Genomic DNA, 24,782 nt, shown 5'->3' on the forward strand with positions numbered 1-24,782 from the left:
ATGAATTTTCTTTGCCTGACAACTCGACGTATTACGTGATTGTTATTCTTTTCACACTACGCTGTGAGATAAGTTAATTTGAGTTGACATGAAGTTGGGTTTTAATAGTGGAATGTATATTGCTAGAATCTGGGGCGCAATTGACCTAAAAAAATGAGTGCTTTTCAGAAATTTTCACTCCATGCTGCAATTGTGAAAATTATGAAAAAAATTACTCGGTCAAAGATGAATGAGCTCAGATGGAATTTTTGAACTATTTAGAGTTCTGTTTTCAAAACGCGATTTCGACGCCACTTTATGACTTCTCTATTACTTTTACCGTAATGTGTCCAACACTGTTGGAACTCTAAAACTGTTCGACGCATTTCCACGAGGTGACAAGAGGATTAAATTTATAAAGGTGCACAATTTCCAGAAATGTCCTCAAAAATTACCAGAAAATTTATTTAGCAAGCCAGAAGCACCTTTGTGGCTCGTGCAAGGTCTGAATTCCATTGTTTTGCTGGTAATTACTGGTTTTAAATATAAAAAACCGAAGTGTTACCGGTATTCTCTGCCGAATCACCGGAATGGTCGTGTTGAGTTTCTACGAAAAATCGCAAAATTGAAACACGGAGTGTAATGTCACACGTTGTGTCAGAGCTTTTTCTAGCACTGCTCACTTCATCAACTTTTTCCGTCGATATGACGGCAAATGTTTTTTAAAAATGGAAAATGTCGGAATGGTAAGTAGAGTTTAACGCTTTGACGACAGTTTTGCTGCGAATTCATCGGAAATCTCAATTATTTCAACAACATTCCGTGACGTCGGCAGTAATGGCACCCTTCAACTATTACGAATAATATAGATATAAAATAGGAAATTATTTTTTCAATCAGCCATAATGGAATATCCTTGGATGGTAACATAAAAAATGTACGGAGAAGTTCCTCACTTAATTAACTTCGTCCTTCCATTACTGACACTGTCTGTAAATTGTCATTTTGTAAGTGGGCGGAGTTTTCGCATGGTTCGCACTATTGAATGTTGAATGCATCTGAAGTTGAGGTATTATAATATTAAGAATGTTTAATTATTTTTTAAAATAGCTTTAAACCGATTTCTTGTTCCTGTTGTGTGGGTCGATTGTTTGTATCTGAATTCAGTAACTAAAAATAACTCCCTAACAGATTTCTGTACTATCTTATTTACTTATATTGCTTTAATACCTGTATCGTTTAGTTTTATATTTAATTCTTACAACTCCTACTTTTGTGCAGTTCTACAATATTCTATCTGTTGACTCACAAATCTCTTTTTTGATATTGTTTTTTTAACCATACAGTCGTGATACCTTTCGTCCGTTACCAAAAACATTAAATTTTTTGATAACTCTTTGACTTATGCCCAATTTGGTAATCCAATTTTTTTAGTTTGTGTTGAAAAATTGGAATTCATACGGAATTTTTCTTAAACTTCTTTGAAAACACTTCTGGTATCTGTTCAGAAATTGCTACCACTAGATCACAATAGACGAGTGGAGTTTTGTCAGTCCATATTGGCGATAACAGAAATATCTCCATTCTTAGAATATGAGAATTTAGACAATGGAAAATCCACATCCTGTTATCATCAGATTATTTCTTTAAATTGAGTGTTATTTGTTTTCAATAACGTTAACTGCAGAAGGCTTTCGAAATTTTCACTCTATTCTCTAAAAAAGTGGTCATTTTCAGTAAGGGAGTGCAACTGCTCACTGGACTGCACAAATTCCTTAGGACATTACTTTGAAGGTCAAATAATCAGCGAGAATGAGAATAACGATTATCCATCGGGACCATGTAACTGGATACTTCTATGATTTTTCACAAAATTATATTTCAAAAATGATATTTTTGTTACATCTGTTTGTTTAAATGATTTGAGGCAACGAACTCAAGAAAACATTAATCAAAGTACTGCAAATTCTATTATTTTGGATACTGTTACAGGAATTGCCGAGGCAAGAGTACTTTTTTGTGCTAAAAATTACAAAAAACAAGATTAAAAGTTTTTATAAATTGTGTAATTTTATTTAGCTCTTTAAGATTATTGTGAAATTATTTATTAACCAAAAGAACATACTTTGCAGCATCATCTGACATTTATCCTGTGTAGCGTTTGTGTTTACTGCTCTCGTGGTATAAATGCTTGGAGCGAAAAATTCTTATCATCACCATGCAACGTAGAACATTTCTTTATTTTTGACAGCTTCTGACCGTGTTTATGCCATGGGCTCCCTGAGTTCTTGCCTAACAGTAGTGACTGTCTCACTAGGCACCCACAGAGAAATCCAAATACGCTGGCAGGGTCTTTTACTTACCAGACGGGCTACCGTCATTAAATAATGGGGGTCTAAAGGTTCGAGAGGGTGCAGAAACTCAGTTACACGAATGACACTAAATTTAATCACAGACTAGGTGAAACACAGGGCTTGATTAGCGATTAAACTATTAACTATAATGCCCGTGTACAGATTTCTATTGCGACGAGATGCGTTGGAAGTTGGCAAAGTTAATTATTGTGCTGTGAAATCGGGAGAGTTGAGAGTTGCAGTTAACGCGACGGGATGAGAAACGGTTCCGGTTCTGCTCCAAGAGGGGTGGTGCTCTTTCCCTAAAAAGGCAGTCTGGTCTTTTCCCACGATTTCTTGGGAAAGTCACCACCTTGATGTTTTCGCACCATTACCTTATCGCTAACACCCTCTGGTTCTTGGGCCACCTGCGCGGGTCGATACGAGATATTCCATACTAATTTACTGCGGCCCTTTATCGGTTTTACGATTCGCACTTCATAAATCAGGACGGAAGTAAACCAGATGAATGGTACTTAGCGCGGTACCCGTGGTTTCGCACCTGATGGCATGTCTAGGTTTGGGTTATGGTTTCTTTCCATTGTTATTTATTGCCCAGATGTTAGGGCGTTGCGTGAGAGCGATTTTTATATTGGAATTCTTCCAACAGATAGTTTAGGTCATTTCTAACATTTTCATTATATGCTGCTAAAACTGTCATAACCGCTATCTCTTTCTAAAAAAGATATCTGTTTCACGAGAAGATATATGATTTGTAGTAGAAAAGTATTTGCCACGCTTCTAGGATTTTAAATTAATTTCAGACGTTCCACATACTCGTCACAACGGAGGAACGTTCCTTCAATTTGAATTTTGATTTAACAATGAATATGGACTGCACTTCCATTACCGGAAAGTTCTGGAGATTACTCGCATTTTATCATGGAATGCGTGATTTACGGACATTACCTATCGCATATTTTCTTAAGATGTCAGCACTTCTGTGCTGTAACTTTATCCTGTAAAGGGAAAGAAATAAATCCCCATTGACATCTGTGCTTCTGTAAGTACCTGAAAAATTGATATATTTATTCGACAAAATGTCCTTTCTTGCAACCCCATCAGAATTTTATTACATTGCATTTGGCAAATTAGATAGGTCGCGTTATGTATGATACATATAGTTCCAAATGGATGACACGCTACAGATACATGTCAAGGGATTATCAAGGAGAAGTATAGGAATCAATAATTTAGAATTGAAAGTAATTGGGGAGGGTTGAAAGTTCGACAATTCGATTAGGTGCAGCTGCTGGGAGAAAAATAATCCAATTTAGTTTAATGTGTGCTGTACGACAAAGGCCGCCTAAAGTTTTATTTTATTTCAAAAATACATGAAATATGTATCTGGCGGATTATGTAACAAAAAAGCTTGGCCGGAAATATTTACAATGCACCGCTTAATGGAATTATTCGAGCGGGCTTAATTGATTTATTTACATGGATTCGTTTTTGATGTCGTATGTACGGCTCGCGCATCTGGTTCTAAATTAAGTTTTGTGTGTCGAATGTGATTTTTTTCAAAACCAACCTTACAGGCACTAACGACTGCGACATAATAACTTCGACCATTAAAATCTTATATAACTGCCATTTCAACATGCGATTAATAAAATAAACATTTCCCCCTGAAAGGCATTAGTGCAAATGCTAAGGTATATTTCAAAAATAAACGAGAGGGTAATTAATATCGATTCACCAAATTTGATTCCGACTTTGTTAGCCTATCGAACCATCCGTCGTGCATAGCAACTTATGGTGGAAAGTTCTGTTATCGTAATAATTACCGTGTGATTCGTTTCAGTGGTTTAAGTGATTTGCGTCTTTCAAGATTAATCCGCGGACAATAATTTTGAAATATTTAGGGATAGTAGTGGACCTCACGTTTCAACGGGTAATTTTGTATGAAGAAAAATGGGACAGGCGAATTTATCTACTCGGTTTTGTAACTTAACTATGCAAACAGGATGATAAACAAGCTTAAAAATTACGGCGTTCATATTTAATTTCACTCCCTTTCGTCAGCTTAAATTCTATTACGACTTTAATTGCTCGAGGAAAATAAAACAAACATAATCAAGATTGGAGAATTATAACGGAAGTCTTAATGGCCATAGCCAGCACAACTCCTTGTTTCCTTTTGCACCGTAGAAAGTGAATAAATTTCCCACTGAAATTACACCTTTTAAAACTTTTCCGATTTTGCATCCAGAGCCCTAAAAAATAATTCTTCTAAGTGGAAAGTAGCAACAATAAAGCGTGTCTTAAAATACGTATTCTTTTAACGTTTTTTTTGCTTCAAACTTTTTGATATCGACGAGACTTCTTTCGCTCTAATGCTGAATAGAGAGCTATATCTTAAAACGAAGTTAACTTCACGAAATAAAATTGGAAAAATAACGGCTCGAAATGAACGCCCTTCTATACATTGATTTCTTCTTCGACGAGCTCTTAAGAATATTAAAATATATTCCTTCGAGCGATTATTTAAATTCGCGAAGGGGAGTGAATTTCCTATTCACAAATAGTAAAATAAACGAGGTAGTTCCCTCATTACTATGCCGCATGAGCGGTTCCGCATATCTCTTGTGTAAGGATGAAAACGTTTTCCTATATTTCGGTTGCAAAAATATTTCCCGAATCGTCAACCCAAGAAATCCTATGTTTGAATCTTTTCAAAACGACAAACAAATTTTCATTTAAATGTTTAGTTTTTAAGGATATGCAGTGTTATTCGATAGAGTGCCGTTTTTACAAGGCGTCGCTTTTTATGATGTAATTTCGAGAGAAATGCAAATGTCACAAGTAACTGTGGTAGACCAGGTAAATTTACATAAGTTAGTTCAAATTTGAATAGAATTTAGTTAGAGCGCTGAATTGAGGGAATTACGAGTGTACATGTTTCTAAAAAAAGGTCAGCCCATTGCAATACAGATTCTTTGAGAAAATGTAGGATTTTTGACCGAAAACGTGTCACCATTGATTTAACTACTGCCGCAGATTTCAAGATGTTAAATTGACATTAAGTATGATGTATGGTGTTTGTACAGAGCGCTTCAAATTCGATTATCCGCAGCAGAGATCTCGAAAATTATTTGAGAATCAAAGCCAGTTAAATAGAGCCAAAGGCGAGCCTCTATAAAAGGAGTAATTAGCTTTTCATTATTTCAGAAATTGCGATTGTTCTCCATAATCGGACCTGGACGATCGGGATGCCCCGGTCGGACTTTGACCATCGGGATCTTCCTCTGGAACCTGGACGGCCGGTGTCCCCTTTCCGGATTTGGACCACAGGGGTTTCACTTTCGGGCCTAAACGGCCGGCATTCATCTTCCCGACTTGGATGCCAAGGGTCCCTCTTTCGGAAGGGGAAAGCGAGTATCCCCTTTCAAATTTGGACGGTGGGTTGCCCTGGTTAGGTTTATACGAACGGGATCCCCCCGATGGGAACTAGACGAGCTGGTTTGGAGGTGACTTACATTGCATTAACGAGGTAAGCAGTTTTTTAGTATAATTATGGCTACTTACTGGTATTGTAAACGTCAGCGAAAATGTTAAAAACGGCACATGCGCGATATGTTATTGTTGTCTTGGTCTATCTCGCGTTGCCAGCAGTTAATGCATCGATGGTGTTCATGAATCTATCGCAGCGCAAAGAAAAACTTAATTGAAAATATCTCTAAAAAAGTTTAGAGTTACGAGTTTTTTTTGCAGAATACATCGTCGATATAAAATAGTTCAGAGTATCGGAATTTATGAGAATTTGAAGGTAATTGTAATGAAGGAAACTGCGAAATGTCTCCTCAATTAACGGAAAAAAAGTTACTTTGACCTCGTGTAAAACGAAAAGAAGGAACTTTTGTATGAGACAAATTTAGCCGAACAGCTCTATTTTTTACCCTTTAGCCACACCCATTTTCGTCATTATTGTCTGCAACTCGTTGGAAAAAATCTTCGGCTCAAATCGCGTGATTTTTTGTTGTATCTAGCGAGGCCCAACAATTAGATACAATCACGAGGCAGCGGAGTCAATCCACAAATACATAATTTAACTAGTGAACATCGAAATTTTTATTTTAAATCTCAAATTCTTAAGGACCCACGAGGCGCAATTTTCCAATTTTTTTCCCTATTCCAAAAAGAAACATTTTCTATATAACATTAATAAAATTACGGAATGTTTCTTGTGATTCCCGGCTGTGTGACTAACTGGTCGACTTTCAGAGACACTCTGTATTTTGCCTAATCATTATATGGCAATAACGTTTCGTGTCTTCCAAAGGGCCAAACTCGAACTAAAAGCAATAATAGCATGTATATGCATCAAAGAGGTTCGTTATGCACACAATTAGATGTCCCCTATGTAACAACGTGGAATGAATGTGAATCATGTCAATGATAACGCCTTTGCAAAGATGTATAAACTCATGATTGATATATTACTAGTGGGAGACATTTGAAGAATTACAAATCGATTGAAATTTTATTTCAGGTCGATGTATGAGGTATAAGTTGGCAATTTATTAAAACCCATGAGGAATTGCCCATACCCACTAGACTACAAAGGATTTTCAATAGCTTTCGGATTATATTTCAGCCATGCATTTTTCAGTTGGTTTTCCTTGGAAGCCCGTCCTGTAATCATTTATGCTTCACTGCAAATTAAATTCTTTTCGAATTCGCTAATAAGCTTAATAAATAAGTGTGTCCTCGTTGGAAAATTGCCGGAAGTGGCTTTTGAAAAATAGGATAATGTGGGGGAACGTCTAAAACGGTATCGATTTGAACGATCAAGAGATTACCAAGAAGGAGGACTTCTAATGAATACTAATGATAGTTGGCTTATTTTATGGCATAACAGAGCTTGGCTGTAGTTCATGCCTCAACTCTATAAAGTATGAGTTTTTATGGCTCGCCTGTCATTGAAATTGTGTTCTTTCGTTTTTATTTCCATGGCGAATGAGCCTCTAAAAGTTCAGGATCTAGTTATTTATTCCGAAATTTCGATTCTATTAGCTGCTATGGCCTCATTAATTAACAAGCTGGAGGTAGTTATGGCTAATAATGCGATCATTCATTCGACATGTCTATTGATATATAATACCATGTTTATAGTAATTTGTACGCACTGACTCTCGTGTACGTAGGACGGGGCTTAATTACGTTAGTCCTTTACCAACATCATCAATCTATGGAATACCATTAAGCAATTTAATCGTGATTAACACCTAACTATTATGAAAATATTCGCATCCCATAAATCTTTATTGGGTGTAGTTTTTCCATGTATATGACTTGGTTTCATGTGGGACAGAGATTAATCTTCTCAATGTCTACTTTTAGCATTATTAATATTCTTAGAAATTGCGGAGTTCGCGTAGTGTGTGTTTGAAACAGAAAAGGAAGACCAAACGTTTTTATCGATTATCACGGTTTCTTGGTCTAATTCAGACTACTCAAACCTGCAACAAAAGCAAACGAGCCAAAGCCGCTACAAATGCGAGGGAACGGGTGTGATGAAGTTTCTCGTGTAGAAAAACAATTAATCTTACCAGTATATGAAGCTAGGTGGATCCGGCGTCTGAAGAACCACGCATGTTAGGTTTATGTCGCTTCCGCTTTTGATATGTAGCTCCGGATTCCCAATTATCTTCGCTTTCGAAACTGAAACAGTTATTAATTTAAGTCTTTGATTTCGAAATGCAAAAATTGTTAATAGTATGCATTAGCGTGAGTACACCTCAACGATAAAGCTTTCCGAAACTTTAACACCCAACCACTAATTCTGATATGTCTTCGGTTTCCTTTCTACGTTCGTCATTATAGAAGAATAGATGTCAATAATCCAGTAGTATATCGTTAGCTAAAACAGGGTCAGATACGTTATCTTATTGTACTTGTGAAAGCTCAAAGAATGGACATCAATAACATTTGGCTGACAAAATAGGAAGTTTGAAAACAGGGAATCATTTCTCCGTATTCCTATAAACAAAGTGTTCCGTCTATGGCTTGGAATTATATTATGATGAATGACTTCGTGGCTTCGCCAGGAATAATTATTGTTCTCAGTTGTAAAGCGAAATTATTTTCTGTGTTACGTGAAATAAATATGCAGTGGCTGTCAAAGAGCATTAATAAATTTGCACCACCTAACACATGGTTTCCTACTTTAACACTTAAATCGACTTTTAATGCAATAGAGGGAAACCTGTGATTACGTTATTTGGCGTTGCTTGCAAACTCCACGTTTAAGTTCGTTAAATGGATATGAGCAATTTAACATTCTCTGCGTTGCCGATTGAAACTAACATGAATCGAATTAATTGATTACATGCAATTTTTCTCGAACATTCAATTGTCATTACACAAAATATGTGAAAAATCGTAGTGGTACTGACGTCTAAGGAAATGCCAGAACGTCTTTATGTGTTAACATATGAGCGTAGAATTTGTATGAAACCCTTTATGTATTTTTAGGCATCACGTATCATTTTAACACCTAAAAGATTTGTGTAACCGAACGTTCTTGTAAAAGTACCAAAGCGTTAGTTTTGTACGTTTCAACTTAACCCTTCAGAAACGCTACTGCAAGATTTCACAATACGTTTTTAAAATATAAATCAGTTTCGTGTGGTAGCCTGTTGTTATGCACCTTTCTATCCTCAAACCAAGCACCCCATGTTACGCCTATGGATCTATTTCCCCTTTACATCGTTCCTATTTGATTCTCGCGAAAACCTAATGGCGATGTCAGGGCACAATTAGGGAACTCGTTTACTTAAGAAACGTCATCCCTTTGTCTGATACGACAAAATAATCAAAATACAGTTAACTTAGACCAAAGGTCTACGATCTGTTTAAATTACTAACTACCCTTAACGATATGCTCGAGATAAATTCCTGATATCAGTTGTACGCTCATGGTTTCACCGTAGTATAAGTAGTCGAAACCCATTCGTTCAAAGACATTGGTACAGATATTCATATTCCAGATTCATAGAGATTCAATTATCCCAGGTTCATTCAAATTATTATAAGATTATTAAATATTGTTGCCGAATCTCTTGTGTTCTACATACTCGTACTATCGTTCCCCATTGGAAACACTAGTGAAGTAAAACGTTGTTAGTGAGTTAGTGAGTTGTCTCAATCCTGACAAATCTACATCGTGGCGTCGACCACGTACAAAATACCGGCTGGTGTCGCAACACTGTGTCAAAAAGTGTAAGAAATGTTTGGCCGATATCTCAAAAATTGAATGAGCGCTTTAACATTGTAATATTTCACTAACAAAATTTTTGCTACTCGAAGGTCTTACTTTAGCTTGGATTGAAAAATGTGTGATTACAGATTGATCTGCTTTGTCGCAACAGTCCGTATACTTATAAGAATTTTCAGGGGTATAATAGAGAATCATCTTCTATTTTAGCACTTTTTCGGAGCCATCGTTTGTTAGGGAATTTAAGTTATTCGTTTTTTGTTGTAGTTTATTTTGTTTTATTTATTCGTACTTTTATCCCTCGAGTCACGCCCATATACCTCGATACTTATTCTAAGAATACCATCTGGGCGCCGGATCACGGTGCCCATCAGGGTGCTTTACGGCTGGGAAATATGCTACTCGTCAAAAGAAGCTCTCTCCGTTGGGGCTATTACCACAATTTGCAGTTCGATGGGCCTGCGCAGTATTCCCAGAAAAGCGACTCGTATAGATATTCACCCGATGGCCGCGATTTATGGCCTCCGGCTCGGCCATAGCCCGTAAAGGCTCGGTGGTGGTGCGCCCCTGGTTGGAATTCCTCGGGTTTAGTACTTAAGGGATAATCCAAGTCATTTTGCTGTCTTTTTTCTTCTCTTCATTTTGGAGCGGTGTCGCTGGCGGATATGTGATTAAAATCGTAGTTCGTAACCCGCCCAACTAAGCAATCTCCCTCTTGATACTTAGACCAACAAATTCCGTGATTATTGAAATAAGTGAAATTAAATGCAGTCCATTTTCGTAAACCAAATTGTCGTTTTCGTGGTTTCGTTTGTCGAAGGAACCCCTTAACAGTGTTTCGTAGCTATTTAATGATATAGAGAATTGTACAAAATTAGAGAACTCACGACCTCCATCTCTCTAATATATTCAACGTAATATTTAATTGTTTCCAATAGTTATTTCTTCAAAATTTTTGGATGAATAGAAATAGTTAGTGTTGATAGGTTTCATCAAAATAATCAAAAACATTTGTTATGCTTGTTGAGAAGCGAGTTAGTATCAAGATCTATGTTAAACATATTCGGAAACTCGCAGCCTAAATCGATCTTTTATGTGTGTTTTCGTTAAACATGGTTTGTGTAAGTAAAACCTATTTTTTTAATATACAGGGTGTCCATTTAAACGCCCTCGGACTGTTATGAGGTTATTTGTGATTTCATAAAAAATCAATTATGGGGTTGTATGTGAGGCTAATGAAGGTGCACTTAAAGTTAGCCACAACCCTATGGGATTTCCCAAAAAAGCAGGGCGACATAAAATGTAATTTTTTTTAATGAGACCATCCGCACTTTTTTCACCTAAACTTGCATTAGTTTCTAGATTTTTTTTACTCTTGGCTGCAGTGACATTTTAAGAGAAATTTTAGACATTTCCAGTGCTTTTTAAAAAAGCCATATCTTAGCAGCCTTAAGTTAGATTGTGATAATATCAGGATGTATTCTTACGTAAAATTCCCTTAGCAGGTACTAATACACATTTAGACAAAAAAGCAAACCGGATGTCTATAATAACAACTTTAATTTTCACCTTTCCAAATTCAATTTTTTTGATTTTTCTCGAATAGGGTGGTGTGTTTTACGATATAGGACGAAAGAACATTAAATTTTATTCATTTTGGGATAAAATAATGTAATATTTATCTTAAGAGTTAATGGAATTATTAAATATACCAGGAAAACCTGCATTCATGACTAAGTGTCTGAGTGTTCAGCATACGTTTCTATGTCTTCTTTTTTAAATTTCAGCAGCTCATTTATGGTTTTTTGTTTTTTCGAAATCTGTTTATTTTAAAACTGACTATCGAGATAAAGTATACTCAGTAGGAATTTAGGAGTATGATTTATGTAGTTGGTTCGTGTAATGGAAATTGTTTATTCACATCTCGGGGTACGCGCAACGATTTCCTAATAGAGAACATCCTGATGTAAAGAGCTTCGAAACCCTAAAGGAGTTTTTGAACGTATAGGATGTGTTTAATATGAAAAGAGAAGTTGAAACAAGAGGGTCTCAGTGAAAGAGAATGAACTGAGAGAAATTAGAAAACTAGAGACTAGGAGAGAACCACTTGATCACTAGTAAAAAACCAACCGATTTTTTTAAGAGAAATTAGCCGTGAACTTCAAATAGAAAATCATTAGTTGCAAAACGTTTGAAGGCCAACAAGTTCCATCCATATCGTTTGCAATTACACCAAGAAATATCTGTAGCCGAGTTTATTACTAGAATTCATTTTTGCCAGTCCATGCAGCAACAAAGTAACAGGGAAGACTTCTTACAATGAATTTTTTTTATTCATGATTGCACCTTTTATCGGAATGAATTTGTAAATAGACGTAACTTTTACTATTATGGAACAGAATATCTCCATGCCATTCAAATAAATTATTTTAGACAGAACTGGAGTTTAAATATTTGGATACGAATAATCGGCAATTATGTTGTTGGATCATATTTTTATTAAATGACCACTGACTGGAGATGTTTTTGTTAAATTTTTCAAATCAAGATCAGATGTTCCATTTCTATTAGATCACATCCCAGAACATATAAAAGATGAAATGTGGTTTCAGTTAGATAGAGCTGCACCTCATTTCTAGTTTACGTGCATTTTCGTGAAAAATGGATTCGTAGGCAAGGTTTATAACAACACTACAGGCTTAGGATGTTGATAATGACATTATTAAATTTTGTTAGGCCCAGTTGCACGGCCACCAACGAGTCCCTACTTAATTCCTTTCGACTACTTCTTTTGAGGCAAAGTGAAGTCAGATGTTTACAGAACACCATCAACAACGCGTGAAAATATGAAATTGAGGATTCGAGAGTCATTTTGGAGCATTACTGCGGAAATGCTTTCCAATAACAGAAGATCTATTTTCTTAAGAGTTGCAGCGTGTTTGGAAAATGAGGGAAAACATTTTAAACGACTGTTGCCCTAATTATCCCGAAAATATTTTACTTTAATGTTTGGGATTTCTACTACTGACAAATTAATGTCCAGTTCATTCTCTTCTAATAAGACCCTTTTGTCTCGATTTTTCTTTTCATGATTAATATTTCCTATCCATTTAAAACGCTCTTTTAGATTTTCTAAGCTGCTTACATCAGTATGTCGTGTATTAGGAATTTGTTGCACGTAAACCCAAGATGCTAATCAACAATTTTCATCACACGGACCAATTGCATAAATCATATAGTTTATCATATAACTTCTTGCTGGGTATAGTTCATCGCGATGGACACTTTGAAAATAAACATCTTAGGTCTACCGGAACGTGATCGATCTAACAATATTTCCTCTACGATATAATTTCCATTTTTGTTTATGACTTCTTGTCAGCGCGATGGCAATTTGTAAATCCCATTTTTGGAGAACGCCCTGTCTTCGGAGACGAAAAACTCAAGAAGTGCTGTTTTGACATCTTCTCTTTTTTGAATTTTTTCCCGCCAAAAAATTTTGCAAACAGAGGAACAAGTGAAAGTCAGAGGGTGCGAGGTCTGGGGAGTGCGGTGGATGCGAGAGAATTTTCCAGTCGTGTTCTGCGATTTTTTGGCGAGTCGCCAAAGCTGTGTGTGGTCTGGCATTGTCGTGGTGCAATATGATTTACTTTCTGTTGAACATTCCCATCATCCATCTTTTCTTGGAGTGCTTTCTTTAACTCATCCATTCGCCAACAGTATTTCTTCGAATTGAGCTTTTCGTTGGATTTCAAAAGCTCGTAGTGGATCCGCCCCTTGGATGTCCCACCATATTCACAGCATTCACTTTTTAAGGCTCAATTCAGGTTTAGGAGTGGAGGGGGTAAGTTGTCAAGTACGCTCTTTTTCTTACAATGTTTTCATACGTAATCCACTTTTCATCATCAGTTATCATACGGCCAAGAAGGGTTCACTTTTGTCCCGAGCAAGCAGAGACGTGCATATGATGATGCAATCATTCAATTTTTTTTTACTTAACTCATGAGGCACCCATCTGGAATATTTATAGACCAATCCTGGCTTCCGAATGTGCTCCGAAATGGTTTGTTGAGCCGAGTTAAGTTTCTCCGCGATCTCTGATGTTGTTAGAAAAGGATCTTTGCGTATCATGGTCTTCACAATATCGTCATCAATCAGAGATGGCCGCTCAGAGCGTGCCTCATCACTGAGGTGGGAATCACCCGCTTCGAATTTTTCGAACCGTTTCTTACGTGTTCTTTCTGAAACAGCATCTCCTCCAAAAACTTCCACTAGATTCCGACATGCTTCGGTAGCATTTTTACCCTGTTGGAATTCGTACAACATACAGTGCCTCAAATGAACCTCATTAGTACCAACGTTTTCACGATCGCATCTAGCTTAAAAATGACATTAGATATCTTTACTGTGGTTAATTTCGAAGGAAACATGTATGTACATGCAGCTATGAAGAAACTTGGTCATATAGGGCTCAAATGAGTATGCGCATACATGTTTAAACTCGAAACGAAATTATCGGACAGAACTTTCCGGTAGAGCTAATATATTGAAGAAAAAAAACCGTAAATGAACTTTGAAACTTAAAACGAAAGATATCGAAATCACGACAACGCATGATTAATACTTGAACACTTAGCCATGAATGCAGGTTTTCCTGAAATGATTATTAATTCCATTAACACTTGAGACACATATGACATTATTTCTTTCCAAAACGACGAAAATTTAGTGTTTTTTGTCCTATGCCATACCAAACACACCACCCTATTTAAAATATTAAAGAAAATTGCAGTTGAGGCGGTGAAAATTAAAGTTGTTATTGTAGACATCCCGTATCTATTTTCGGCTAAATAAGCATCAGCACCTGTTAAGGGGCTCTTACATGAGAATCCATACTAAAGTGATCAAAATATAACTTAAGGGAACTACAATCAGTTGAAAAAAAGCGGGAGGACCCATTTAAAAAAATTACACTTTATGTCGCCCCCTCATTTTAAAATCAGCGACAACCCTGAAGGGTTTAAAATGCACCTTCATCAGGCTCACACACTTCTTCGTAATCTATTTTTTTTTCTAAAATCACAAATAAACTCATAGGAGTCCGAGGGGCTGTTAAATGGACACCCTGTGTAGTACGTTTTTCACTTTTAGGTTGGGCTCCTAATTCTACCAAAATTCGTGGTTTCTATCCCATCCCCACTTTCACCTCTTTGCGGGACACGTATTTTTCAAATATGGCAGTTTTTGTGGTTTGGGTTGCTGCATTTTCCAAATAGTTTTATTTAGAGAGAATCGTGTTTGCATTTCTGTTTAAAATATTGAAAATATATGGGAAAAGTTGGCACACTACATAGAAAATTGCTAATTCTTCCTAAAACACGAACTCAGCCTTCGTTATATTTCCGCAGAAAGAATATATGGAAGCAGTTTGTGTATTATGCAAGAAACGTCTTATAAATTAGAATAGTTACGTCTCAAATGGCTCGGTTATACCTTTATTTTATATCTCATTTATAATAGATTTTATTCAAATGTAGTGTTATCTTTCAAAACCCTTTACCAGGTCTAAAGGCTGCAAATATGAAATACCATATACTTGTTTGTCTTGAGGACGCTTTATATGCTGGTAGATTAAACTTGTTCACTCTTAGAGTTAAATGTGAATCATGCGCATGAGAATTATACCACACGGCGGAGTAACTTTTTCGCATGCTCACACTTTAATAAACTAGAAAGCAAATTTAAATGAGCTTTCTCTCCAATGTGTGAAAACAAATATCGCTAGCTCCTCGAGTAGATTTAGCGAGAATGTTCATATCATTTCACTGTGTAGTTGATCCTTATAAAACATTTGAGAAACAGTGAACTTTTAATCCTAATATTATAGCACGTCTCAACTATGAGTTTGCTTTTAATCAGAGTGTATCACGCACTTACAGCTAAAGTTTGTAACCGCAATACGTGAACCGTGTTACGTTCAAATAATAATTTGGCATCTTAGTCCTTTGAGTTATGCACGATGGGTGCTTACCGGGTTTGCGAATTTTGCAGTATTTGCAGATCCAATATGGAACAATGTTGCAGATTGGTATTTGTTTAACATCAGTGACTGCGGATGAATCAGGTTTAGCTCGGTTGTAAATGGCGTGAGGTTGAAACATGACGCACCCAACTCGATCGGAACTGTAGCAGGAGATTGAAATTATAGCTTAATTTTATTTCGAAAGTTGTCACCCATCTCGCCGAAACGGGTAAAGAGTAATTTAAAACAGTGCCCGATTTCCTTCGTCCTCATGTTTTATACTATTTGCCGAAGCTTCTGTACTTGTAACTAATTTCCGTCCCTTCATCAGCTTCAAATTAGTTGGCACTCTCTGATTGGCAACTCTAGATAATTGCCGTCAAACCTAAATTACTGCTCTCCTATATATTTTTACTTCGAATATTCCGGTTATTGAAGTTGCAGGTTACGTTGTAAATCTGACATGCAGGAGGAAGGTTTGCATGAGCGTACTGCCAATTTAAGGACGTGAATCGTATCCCAAATAACGTTAGATTAATTCAAGAAAGGTGGCATTTCAGGCATTAGATAAACAAGGCGTCATTATTTCACTTGACACTTGCGCGTCATTAATTATCCGCTAAATTCACTACTTTAGTCCCCGGATTTTCTTTTCCGCCGCCCGTATTTCAAATTGCCAAATCACAGGTTTTTAGTAACTAATTATGTTCTGTTTTCCGTATCTTTGCCAGACAAAAGGCGGTTACATAATAAGAATCTAATCGATAAAGGAACAGTATCCATCGCCCGATTAACAAATTGGTTGATTAATTTCTGAACGGCTAAAAGATTTTTCCAGATTAGGAGGAGGAATTCGGCTTATTGATCCCTGTTGAGTTAGGGAATTCTAGGGAGAATATTAGGTTGCCTTTAGAATGATAGATCGATTCTCTGGGAATCGGAAATGCTGTTGTCTAGCCAGGTTCCCGTGCTATCTATTGGGGAATTCTTTATCGAGGTTTTATTTATTTTCAGACAAATTCGGAATCATATAAAATATGTTGTGACTGATCGGCATAACAATTTTTACGTTTTGCGGCCGCACCTGAAAGATTGAAAAACACTGCTAATTTCGTTTGTTCCGGCATTCTCTCGATGGAATGGAGACTCTCATCACGGAACTACTTTGGTTCGGTAAGACTCATCGCTTACGCGTAACGCAAAGGGCTCGCACGCGGTGCAACATTGACAGTGACGGATTTTTGCAGAGATGAAACAAATCAAATATTCTGCTCAAAGTCCATATGCCAGTCAGGTGGTGTACGAAGGCAATTGTGTGCAGAGATGCACAAAGCACCATTTTCCTACCTACAAATCAAGGCTTAGTAACTATTCTGCGATTACAGATGCTGTTTCATTATATAAAGTTTTTTTAATCAGGGATAACGTTGATATTTTCATTTCTAAAATGGCAAAGCACTGTTTTAATCCTCTGAGCTTCCGATGATGTAAGCGGGTAATTTTCAAATACCACGTTCTATAAATTTTTCAAAAGGAAACGAGCCAACATTTGCGGATAGTGCATTGTGTTTAATAAACATTCTCGTTGACGCAGGGGGATACAACTTCTGTTAATCGAAATGCTTAAACAATGACTTCTAATAGCCGTCGAACCCTGTAAATACAATCTAGTTAGGTATTAAATAAAGCTTTCAGCGCATCGAACTTAAATCCTGAAATCTGTTCTTCAGGGCGTTTCAATAATTAACAAATATACACGCAACCTCCGAGGATTATTGGATGGAATCTTGTGGATCCAGATAGTGTGGCATTTGCATCACAAGGAATCATTCCAATTGCTCGCGAGGAAGAATATTATATTGAAGCAACGGCCGATTTCCAATTGCATTGCAGATTTTCCTTTAGCTGTGGCCTTTGCTTTCATGCATAGCGTGCATAAGGGAGATTCGAACATGCCCTTCATGAATGTACGGTCTGTCTTAGCTCGTTTCTAAAGGGTTCGTTTACCATTGAAATGGACTTTATAAGAGGACGTAGTAACGTTGAAATTGCCATTCATTTTGGATATTATGGTGCTACAGTTTAATCATGGCCTGAAAATTAGAAAACGCGCGACCCTTAACTTGCTGATGGATGAGTCATAATTAGTGGACCAAACTTCACAGCTGGATTCTCCACTCAAAAGTAGTGTTGGTTTGTTATTGAAACCGAAGTCCGAGAATGCCTCGTTATGAAAATGCAAAGTGTTAAAGTTTCCTCTAAAACACTCAAGTTTATTAATATCTTCAGAAATAATTGAGATTTTTACATGCCATTTTGCACTTTTTAACAGCCGATAACGGCGATTTTCTTATGTATAACCAATGACTTTAGTTTCGTTAGTGGCGTGCATACGGGCGCACTTTAGCAGAATTCTTTCGGAAAAAATGGTGCGCCGATGGTTTACCTCAACGCAAAAATTACCTTTCGAGTTCCCTTTCAATGTATGTAGTGTCGGAACTCAAAAGGATATCAAATTCCAATACTAGAGTAGATATGAGGTGGTGGTTCGATTCTACGAAAGGAACCACAGTTCAAGAAATAAAAGCCATAAGTGCTCGTTTATTAACTAAAATGGAAGAACTAAGGGAGGAAGAGCAAGCGGACCGAGGACCGGCTCATCTTGGTTCGTGTTTTTGGGCCTGTTGTTCTCTTCGTAGGTATAACCACCACCACATATCTACAATAGCATTGGAATTTGACATCCCATTGAATTCCGATACTACATGTAGCAGAAAAACGCTCTGTCGATGTTTTATTCAAACGCACAGTTTTCGAATAAAAAAATACTATAGTTTACGTGCATTTCGCTAATTCGTTTCACAAATATCATGACTGGCTTATGAAAATTCCATGGCGACAGATTGTCAATTAAACTTCATCATCCAACAAGAAACAAATATACAATTTTGAATAACAAATAATAAGTTGAACACTGAAGCAAATGTTCAGAATGCCCACATTGTGCCTCGATACACACTCGGCAACATCGTATTAATGACGCGGGTAATTATCGGACATTATAGTTAATACGAATCTGATTTGCCGTTTGCCAAAATTCTGTGCATCAGTTCGCCTCTAACGCTGACCTCTTCACTATGGACTAATTGCTTCAAAAGTCCCCGCAAAAAGTCTAGTGGATTCAAATCAGGTCTTCTTGCCGGCCACCTTACAGGCCCAAAACAACCAATCGATCTATCGTTAAAGTGATTATTTAGCCAGTCCATAAGTATTCTGTTGCTGTGAGAGGCTGCACCATCACTTTGAAAAAAAAATCTAATATTTAATGGAAAATTTTTAAGTAAAGCAAATAGCCGATTTTCGGAAAAATTTCGATAAATATTCGCATTAACACTGATAAAAACCCACCCATTTCTCCTTATCTCCAGGATAAAGTGATTGCATAGCCTTGTAGTGGTAAGGATGTAACTGTTTAATACATAGAGCTCGCGTGACAAAACTTTGGGATAATCCTTAATCGCAGGGGAATTTGACGAATACTGGAAGTAGGATTGTCTAAAACCGAATCCACTATGGAAACCTCGTCCTGGATTGCATTTTATATATGTGGTGCTTCAGCACTTTGGGCCCGTCTAAGACCAATTTCGCAAAGTCTTTGGAAGGTTCTACCTAATACTCGGCGGCTCGGGTATTTCCATTGCAAAATCCATACACGAAAGCTAGGTCTCCTTTTTCTCTTGGAGTAAAGTCAATCGTAGTTGTAAATTTATTATTATGCATTTAATTACGTATTTATTATTATCGTTGTTCTTTTATTTGTTGAATGACATACATAAAACACCAAACATAAATGTTTAATACCGGCAATGTATCGCTATAAAATTGCTATAATCATACCACGATATTTGAGAAATAAATTAGCGGAATGCACGTATACTGTAGTTTTTATTTTTTTTATGCGAAAAATGTGCGTTTAACAAAAAAAATATCAAGAGAACGTTTTACTTCTACGTCAAAAGGGGACTTTGAAAATATTTTTTCTGTTGAGAGGAACCAACGGCGTAGCATTTTTTTTCGATAAAATTCTGCCTAGATGCACCTGTACGCATGCCACTGGCGAAACTAGAATGATTAGTTATACATAAAAAAAATCGTTATAGTTAAAGGTCAAAAAGCGAAAAATGTTAGTTAAATATCTCAATTATATTTGAACATATTAATAAAATCGAATGTTTTAAATGAATCTTTAACACCTTGTATTTTCATAACGAGACATTTCCAGACTGTGGTTTCAATAACAAACTAGCACTATTTTCGCGTAAAAAATTCAGGTTAGGCTCTTACCTGAACTAACCTGAAGCTTGATCCACTCATAACATACCCTGTATAACGCTAATAAATAATTCTTTCAGCTAATTGCATCATCATAACGTTCGGATGGTTAGTTTTGATAAGTTTTATGATCAGAGTTAATATCATAAGTTCTATTTGCGGAAAGCAATAATTTTAATTGCATTAAAAAATAATAAAATCTCTCATCATTTTGTATTATCTCGCGCCCTATACGTGTATAAAGAATTAATGAGTTGTCCTAAATGTTAAGTGAGATAAAATGGGTAGTTTTGAGAAGTATTTTGACGAATGTTGTAGTCATAGGCCGCATCAGATGAAAATGAGATTTTATTTGATAAGTTTTCTTATAAATATTAGACAACTCGCGTCCTAAATCGCTCTATATATATTTTTTGTTATTGCATTCCTATATTTCCACTTTGCTGTTTTGAAATGTGTATTTATTCGAAAGTTTAATATTAAATCTGATATTCAAAATAATTACAAACCGTTTTCGGCGCACGTTTCAAAGGGGAAAAAGAAAACCAGGAGTAAAAGAAGACGGAGATATTATTATTATTTATTACCTTAAAAATTCCGATATGCTTTAAAATTTATTTATCGACTTCCAGCAGCCGTTCTTCCTGAGCTCCGTGTTCCGTTCCTCCTGTTCTGTTTTCCCTGGAGAGCTTGTTAAAATGATCGAAACGTTCTCGTACCAATAAGCAATTTACGAAATTTATAAAAATATATGGTTTAGTTTCATTGCGCTATGACGAAGCCAATTAAATGTAGAAGATAACTTTAATAATTTTTATCTTCCATTTTGTCCTCCAGAGTAAATCACCGGAGATTTTTCACTACTATATATAAAGGAAAGAATTTTACAATTGGCTCTTATAAGTCTTAGAAGATTTTCGGTGATTAAAATGCCAAAATAAAGTATTCAGTTCGATGGAACTCTCTCGTGTAGGTGCTCTCCTCCCTTTCGCTTATGCGTTTAGCCTCTCCACTCTGAAAGTATATAAAATCATTAAATTTAGAGCAGTTTATGTATGCACCAGAATCGTATGTTATGTAGGTATACAAAACTAGAACGTCGGCTGAAGACGCACGAACATAAAGGAAGAATAGAGCTAATCCTGAGATTAACACTAGCAAGTTTTAACTTCTGGAGAAGTGATATACTAATGAGTATGTTTTGTTAGAGCAAACAGGCAAACTTAAGCGCTTTGAATCCTGTTAGGGCTTAAATTACTATAGTTGTTGCTTTTGGTAACAGATTAGTGCAAGTTCAAGAGCCCTTTCCGTTGCTAATTGAAACATTAAATCCAATTACCTAAGACAATCATTTTACAGTGATTTACATTGTAATTGTATCTCTTCTTCAAAATAATAATATAATTATATGACAGCATTAAACTTGTTCGTTAGAATAAGGTGGGTGCACATTTTTGTTATTTATTTGGAAGTTTATAAACTGAGTTTCTCTTATTCGACTGAAAGTTTCCTTAAGTACAGAAAGTTGGAATATTGTTAACAACTGGTGTGTTGCTCGCACAAAATCATGGTGCACCTTTAAATGCAGTGTTGTTTTCTTTATAGAGAATGTTAAGTAATTTTCGTTGCTCCGCGGCAAATTTCACAAAGTATGAAATAAAGTCGCTTCGAAAAGTCGAATGGAAACAACAGCTTTGCATGACACGTAAGTGTTCGCAAACTAAAGCAGTTTTAAAAGAGAACTTTTACTTTAACTACGGCAAATGGGGAAAAGTTAATTTTAATATTTGTTTCAAATTCGCATGTATCGTAAAGCTAATTTAACTGGATAGGGGAAAATTAGATGACACTCTGAGTAACAAAAAGGTATAATCTTTGATAAAGATAATAAAATTACCAGGAAGGGGGTTGTTTTGCTCTTGTTTTGAGAGCAAATTATATTTGCGAAGCTCCCGCTGAACAACGGGGTTTTGACAAATTTGCCCTCATTTAAAATATATTGTCGGGCAAGGGTTAACAAGATTTTCCTGGGATTTTTTTTTGGCAGATCAACCACACCTCTTGCAAACAACAACTTAAACGGATAACGGGCTAACATAATTAATGTTTTTAAAGCGCAAATGCGAGGGAACATGTGAGCTAAATTCTGAGTGACGCAATTAATAAACAAAGGAGCTTAAATACAATTACGTTAATAAACGTCGTAGAATGTGAAGGGAAGACAAATGCCTTAAAAGCAAATTATTGTCGGAAAACGGTGTTAAAGCGCTAAGAAAATAGAATGGACGCGATATATGAATTATTTAAGGAGTCAAGACAATTTTCAGTTCGCTTGCATGTATTGTTAGTTTTTCGGTAATTTATATTCCCAGAGCTGATTTAGATAGTTTTGGCAAATTACAGCGTTGATATCTTCGAAATTCGCGGGCAAAGATAATTCAAATTAACCACGATGAGCGCGGTTGCAACACCTCTTTTAATTTCTAAGATACGGGGATATTTTAATGCTAATTTTCACGATTTTGAACGTGCGAATGGCGGTCTCTCAAACTGTATTTCGAAGGCGCTTCAATCGAGATACTCAGATTGAAAATTCAAGGTAGGTGCCATATAAATTAATAAGACCGAAAACCAGCATCTGAAATTTTTCTATAATTTTCCTAAGAATCTCCAAAGAGAGGGAAGATGCTTACCCGCTTTTTCTCACTTTTCAAACCTTTCGGTACTAATTCGATGAGGAGTCAAAGATCGATTGTTTGAGAAAATCTGTGCAAATTGACCATCTCGGTGAACAGTACTTGCTGAGCAATATGTCATAGCGCGGACCGTTTTGTAACAACTGCTTCACTTTTTGAAATACAAGGAGCCTGAAGGCATTTTCGGGAGTGTTAAATTACTCTTCAATTAAACGATTTAAAATTTTATTCTTATGTGTCTAAGTCATTTACTGAGATATCCGGCTTAAGTATAGCGTTTGTACCAGATGATTAGACAGAAAAACAGCATGCGTCTAAAATTTGAGAGTTTTGCTAAGAATTTGCAAAGAGAATAGACATACAGTAGAGGACAAAAGTTTAGTAACTTTTTTATTTTTTGTAGTTCATTCGAGTATGTCTTTTCAGGGATCCCTCGTATGCATACGATTTTTGTTTATGACAAACAGGAATCTTCTATTTATTTGTTTATGGCACATACATTCCTTAATTTGTTCAAGAAGCAAAAACGATTTTTTGCTCGGACAAAAGCTTAGAAACTTTTTGTTTATATTCAGTTATTGCAAAGTTTTGCACAAGTTGTGAGCGAATTATTATTATACTATCAATATGGATAAGGCTAAATGTATATCTCGGGATTTGAAACAAAAAATTGTCCAATTATATGAAAGTGGTGAAAAACAAGTTCATATTTCAAAAAAGTCTCAAAATTTGCAAAAGTGTCATCTCGAAGATTATATCTGCATATCGTAATGGTACTAAAGGTCTTGTAATAGCGAAAAGTACAGGACGACCACGAAAAACTTTCGATGCAGTTGATAAAGTCATTAAAAAAATCTCAGAAAAAGATCCACGTGAGACGTCGACTATGTGCTGTTGGTTTATTCGGAAGGGTTGCCGTTGAGCAACCCCTTCTATCAAAGAAGGATATCAAGGCCAACGTTTTGTTCGGGACCACGTGGAGTGGACTGGTGAAAAATGGCGCACTGTCCTTTGGAGTGACGAAAGCCAATTTCAAATATTTGGATCAGACGGGAGACACTACGTAAGACGACCAAGAGGCAAAAGATACGACGTAAAGTACCAAATACAGACGGTGAAACGTAGAGGTGGCAGTATTATGGCCTGGGGGTGCTTTAGTCGGTCTGGTACTTAATCAATTGTTGAGGTCAAAGGAAGAATGGACAAATTCCAATATCGGGACATCTTGAACAATCAAATGTTGTCTTTTGCGGAATATGAAATGCCTCTTCGTTGGAGATTCCAACAAGATAATGACCCCAAGCATACTTCTAACCTTGTCAAAAATTGGTTATCAACAAAGAAGGTGGATTTAATTGACTGGCCATCACAATCTCCAGATTTAAATCCTATTGAGCACTTGTGGGAAATACTAAATCGTGGTAGTCGATTGAAAAATATTCGAAATAGAGCTGAACTTCTTGTTACCTTAATGGACGAGTGGAAGAGCATTCCTGAAGAAATGTGTGCCAAACTCGTAGATTCGATGCACAGAAGATGTCAAGCAGTAGTTAATGCAAAAGGATATGGAACCAAATGTTAATTTTTACTTTTTTTAGTAACATAATTCTTTTTTAAATAGAAGTTTCTAAGCTTTTGTCCGTTCCAAAAATAAAATATGTTTCTATCTATTTTTTTATATATTAAGTTTAATAATTACGTATATCAAACAATCAACCTTCTGAAAGGTTACCATTGTATATCAAAGGTGTCACAATAACTTGCCACTTGTCTCAATTGAAAAATTAAAAAGTTTCTAAACTTTTCCCCGCCCCTGTATACTTCCATGCATCTTAGATAACACTACGTAGTCTCATTCAAATCGGTACATTCTCCTTGGGAAAAAATCGACATGGAGTATCACGTTTCAGAAGCGCGCATGACCAATAAGTCAACCACCAATTGAAGGTTAAATTTGCGTTTTAGTTATCAAATGTGTTTCCAGTGTGTGCATCAACTTCACGTATTGTGTAACGGCTGGGATTATACTAAATTTTGCTATTCATGTAAAGCTGGTGCCCCATCATACGTCGAACGCATTCAAGCGTTGGACAAGTGGCTACTTGCTACAACGTGAAGCCATGAACGGATGGACTTCATGT

General features: G+C 36.3%; 1 protein-coding gene across 3 annotated transcripts in view; it reads right to left on the minus strand.

Moving 5' to 3' along the window:
* LOC136347107 (zwei Ig domain protein zig-8-like) overlaps window positions 1-24,782 on the minus strand; it is a 184,269-nt gene that overhangs the window by 7,763 nt on the left and 151,724 nt on the right. For all 3 annotated transcript variants that reach the window (XR_010733429.1, XM_066296801.1, XM_066296800.1), the window contains one exon: window positions 7,925-8,036. Coding sequence is in view for 2 of the 3 variants with exons in the window: in XM_066296801.1 (XP_066152898.1) it covers window positions 7,925-8,036 (112 nt within the window). In the remaining variant the exon portion in view is untranslated. The remainder of the gene's footprint in view (window positions 1-7,924; window positions 8,037-24,782) is intronic.

The sequence above is a fragment of the Euwallacea fornicatus genome, chromosome 26 (genome assembly GCF_040115645.1).
Source record: "Euwallacea fornicatus isolate EFF26 chromosome 26, ASM4011564v1, whole genome shotgun sequence".
NCBI classification, from domain to species: domain Eukaryota; kingdom Metazoa; phylum Arthropoda; class Insecta; order Coleoptera; family Curculionidae; genus Euwallacea; species Euwallacea fornicatus.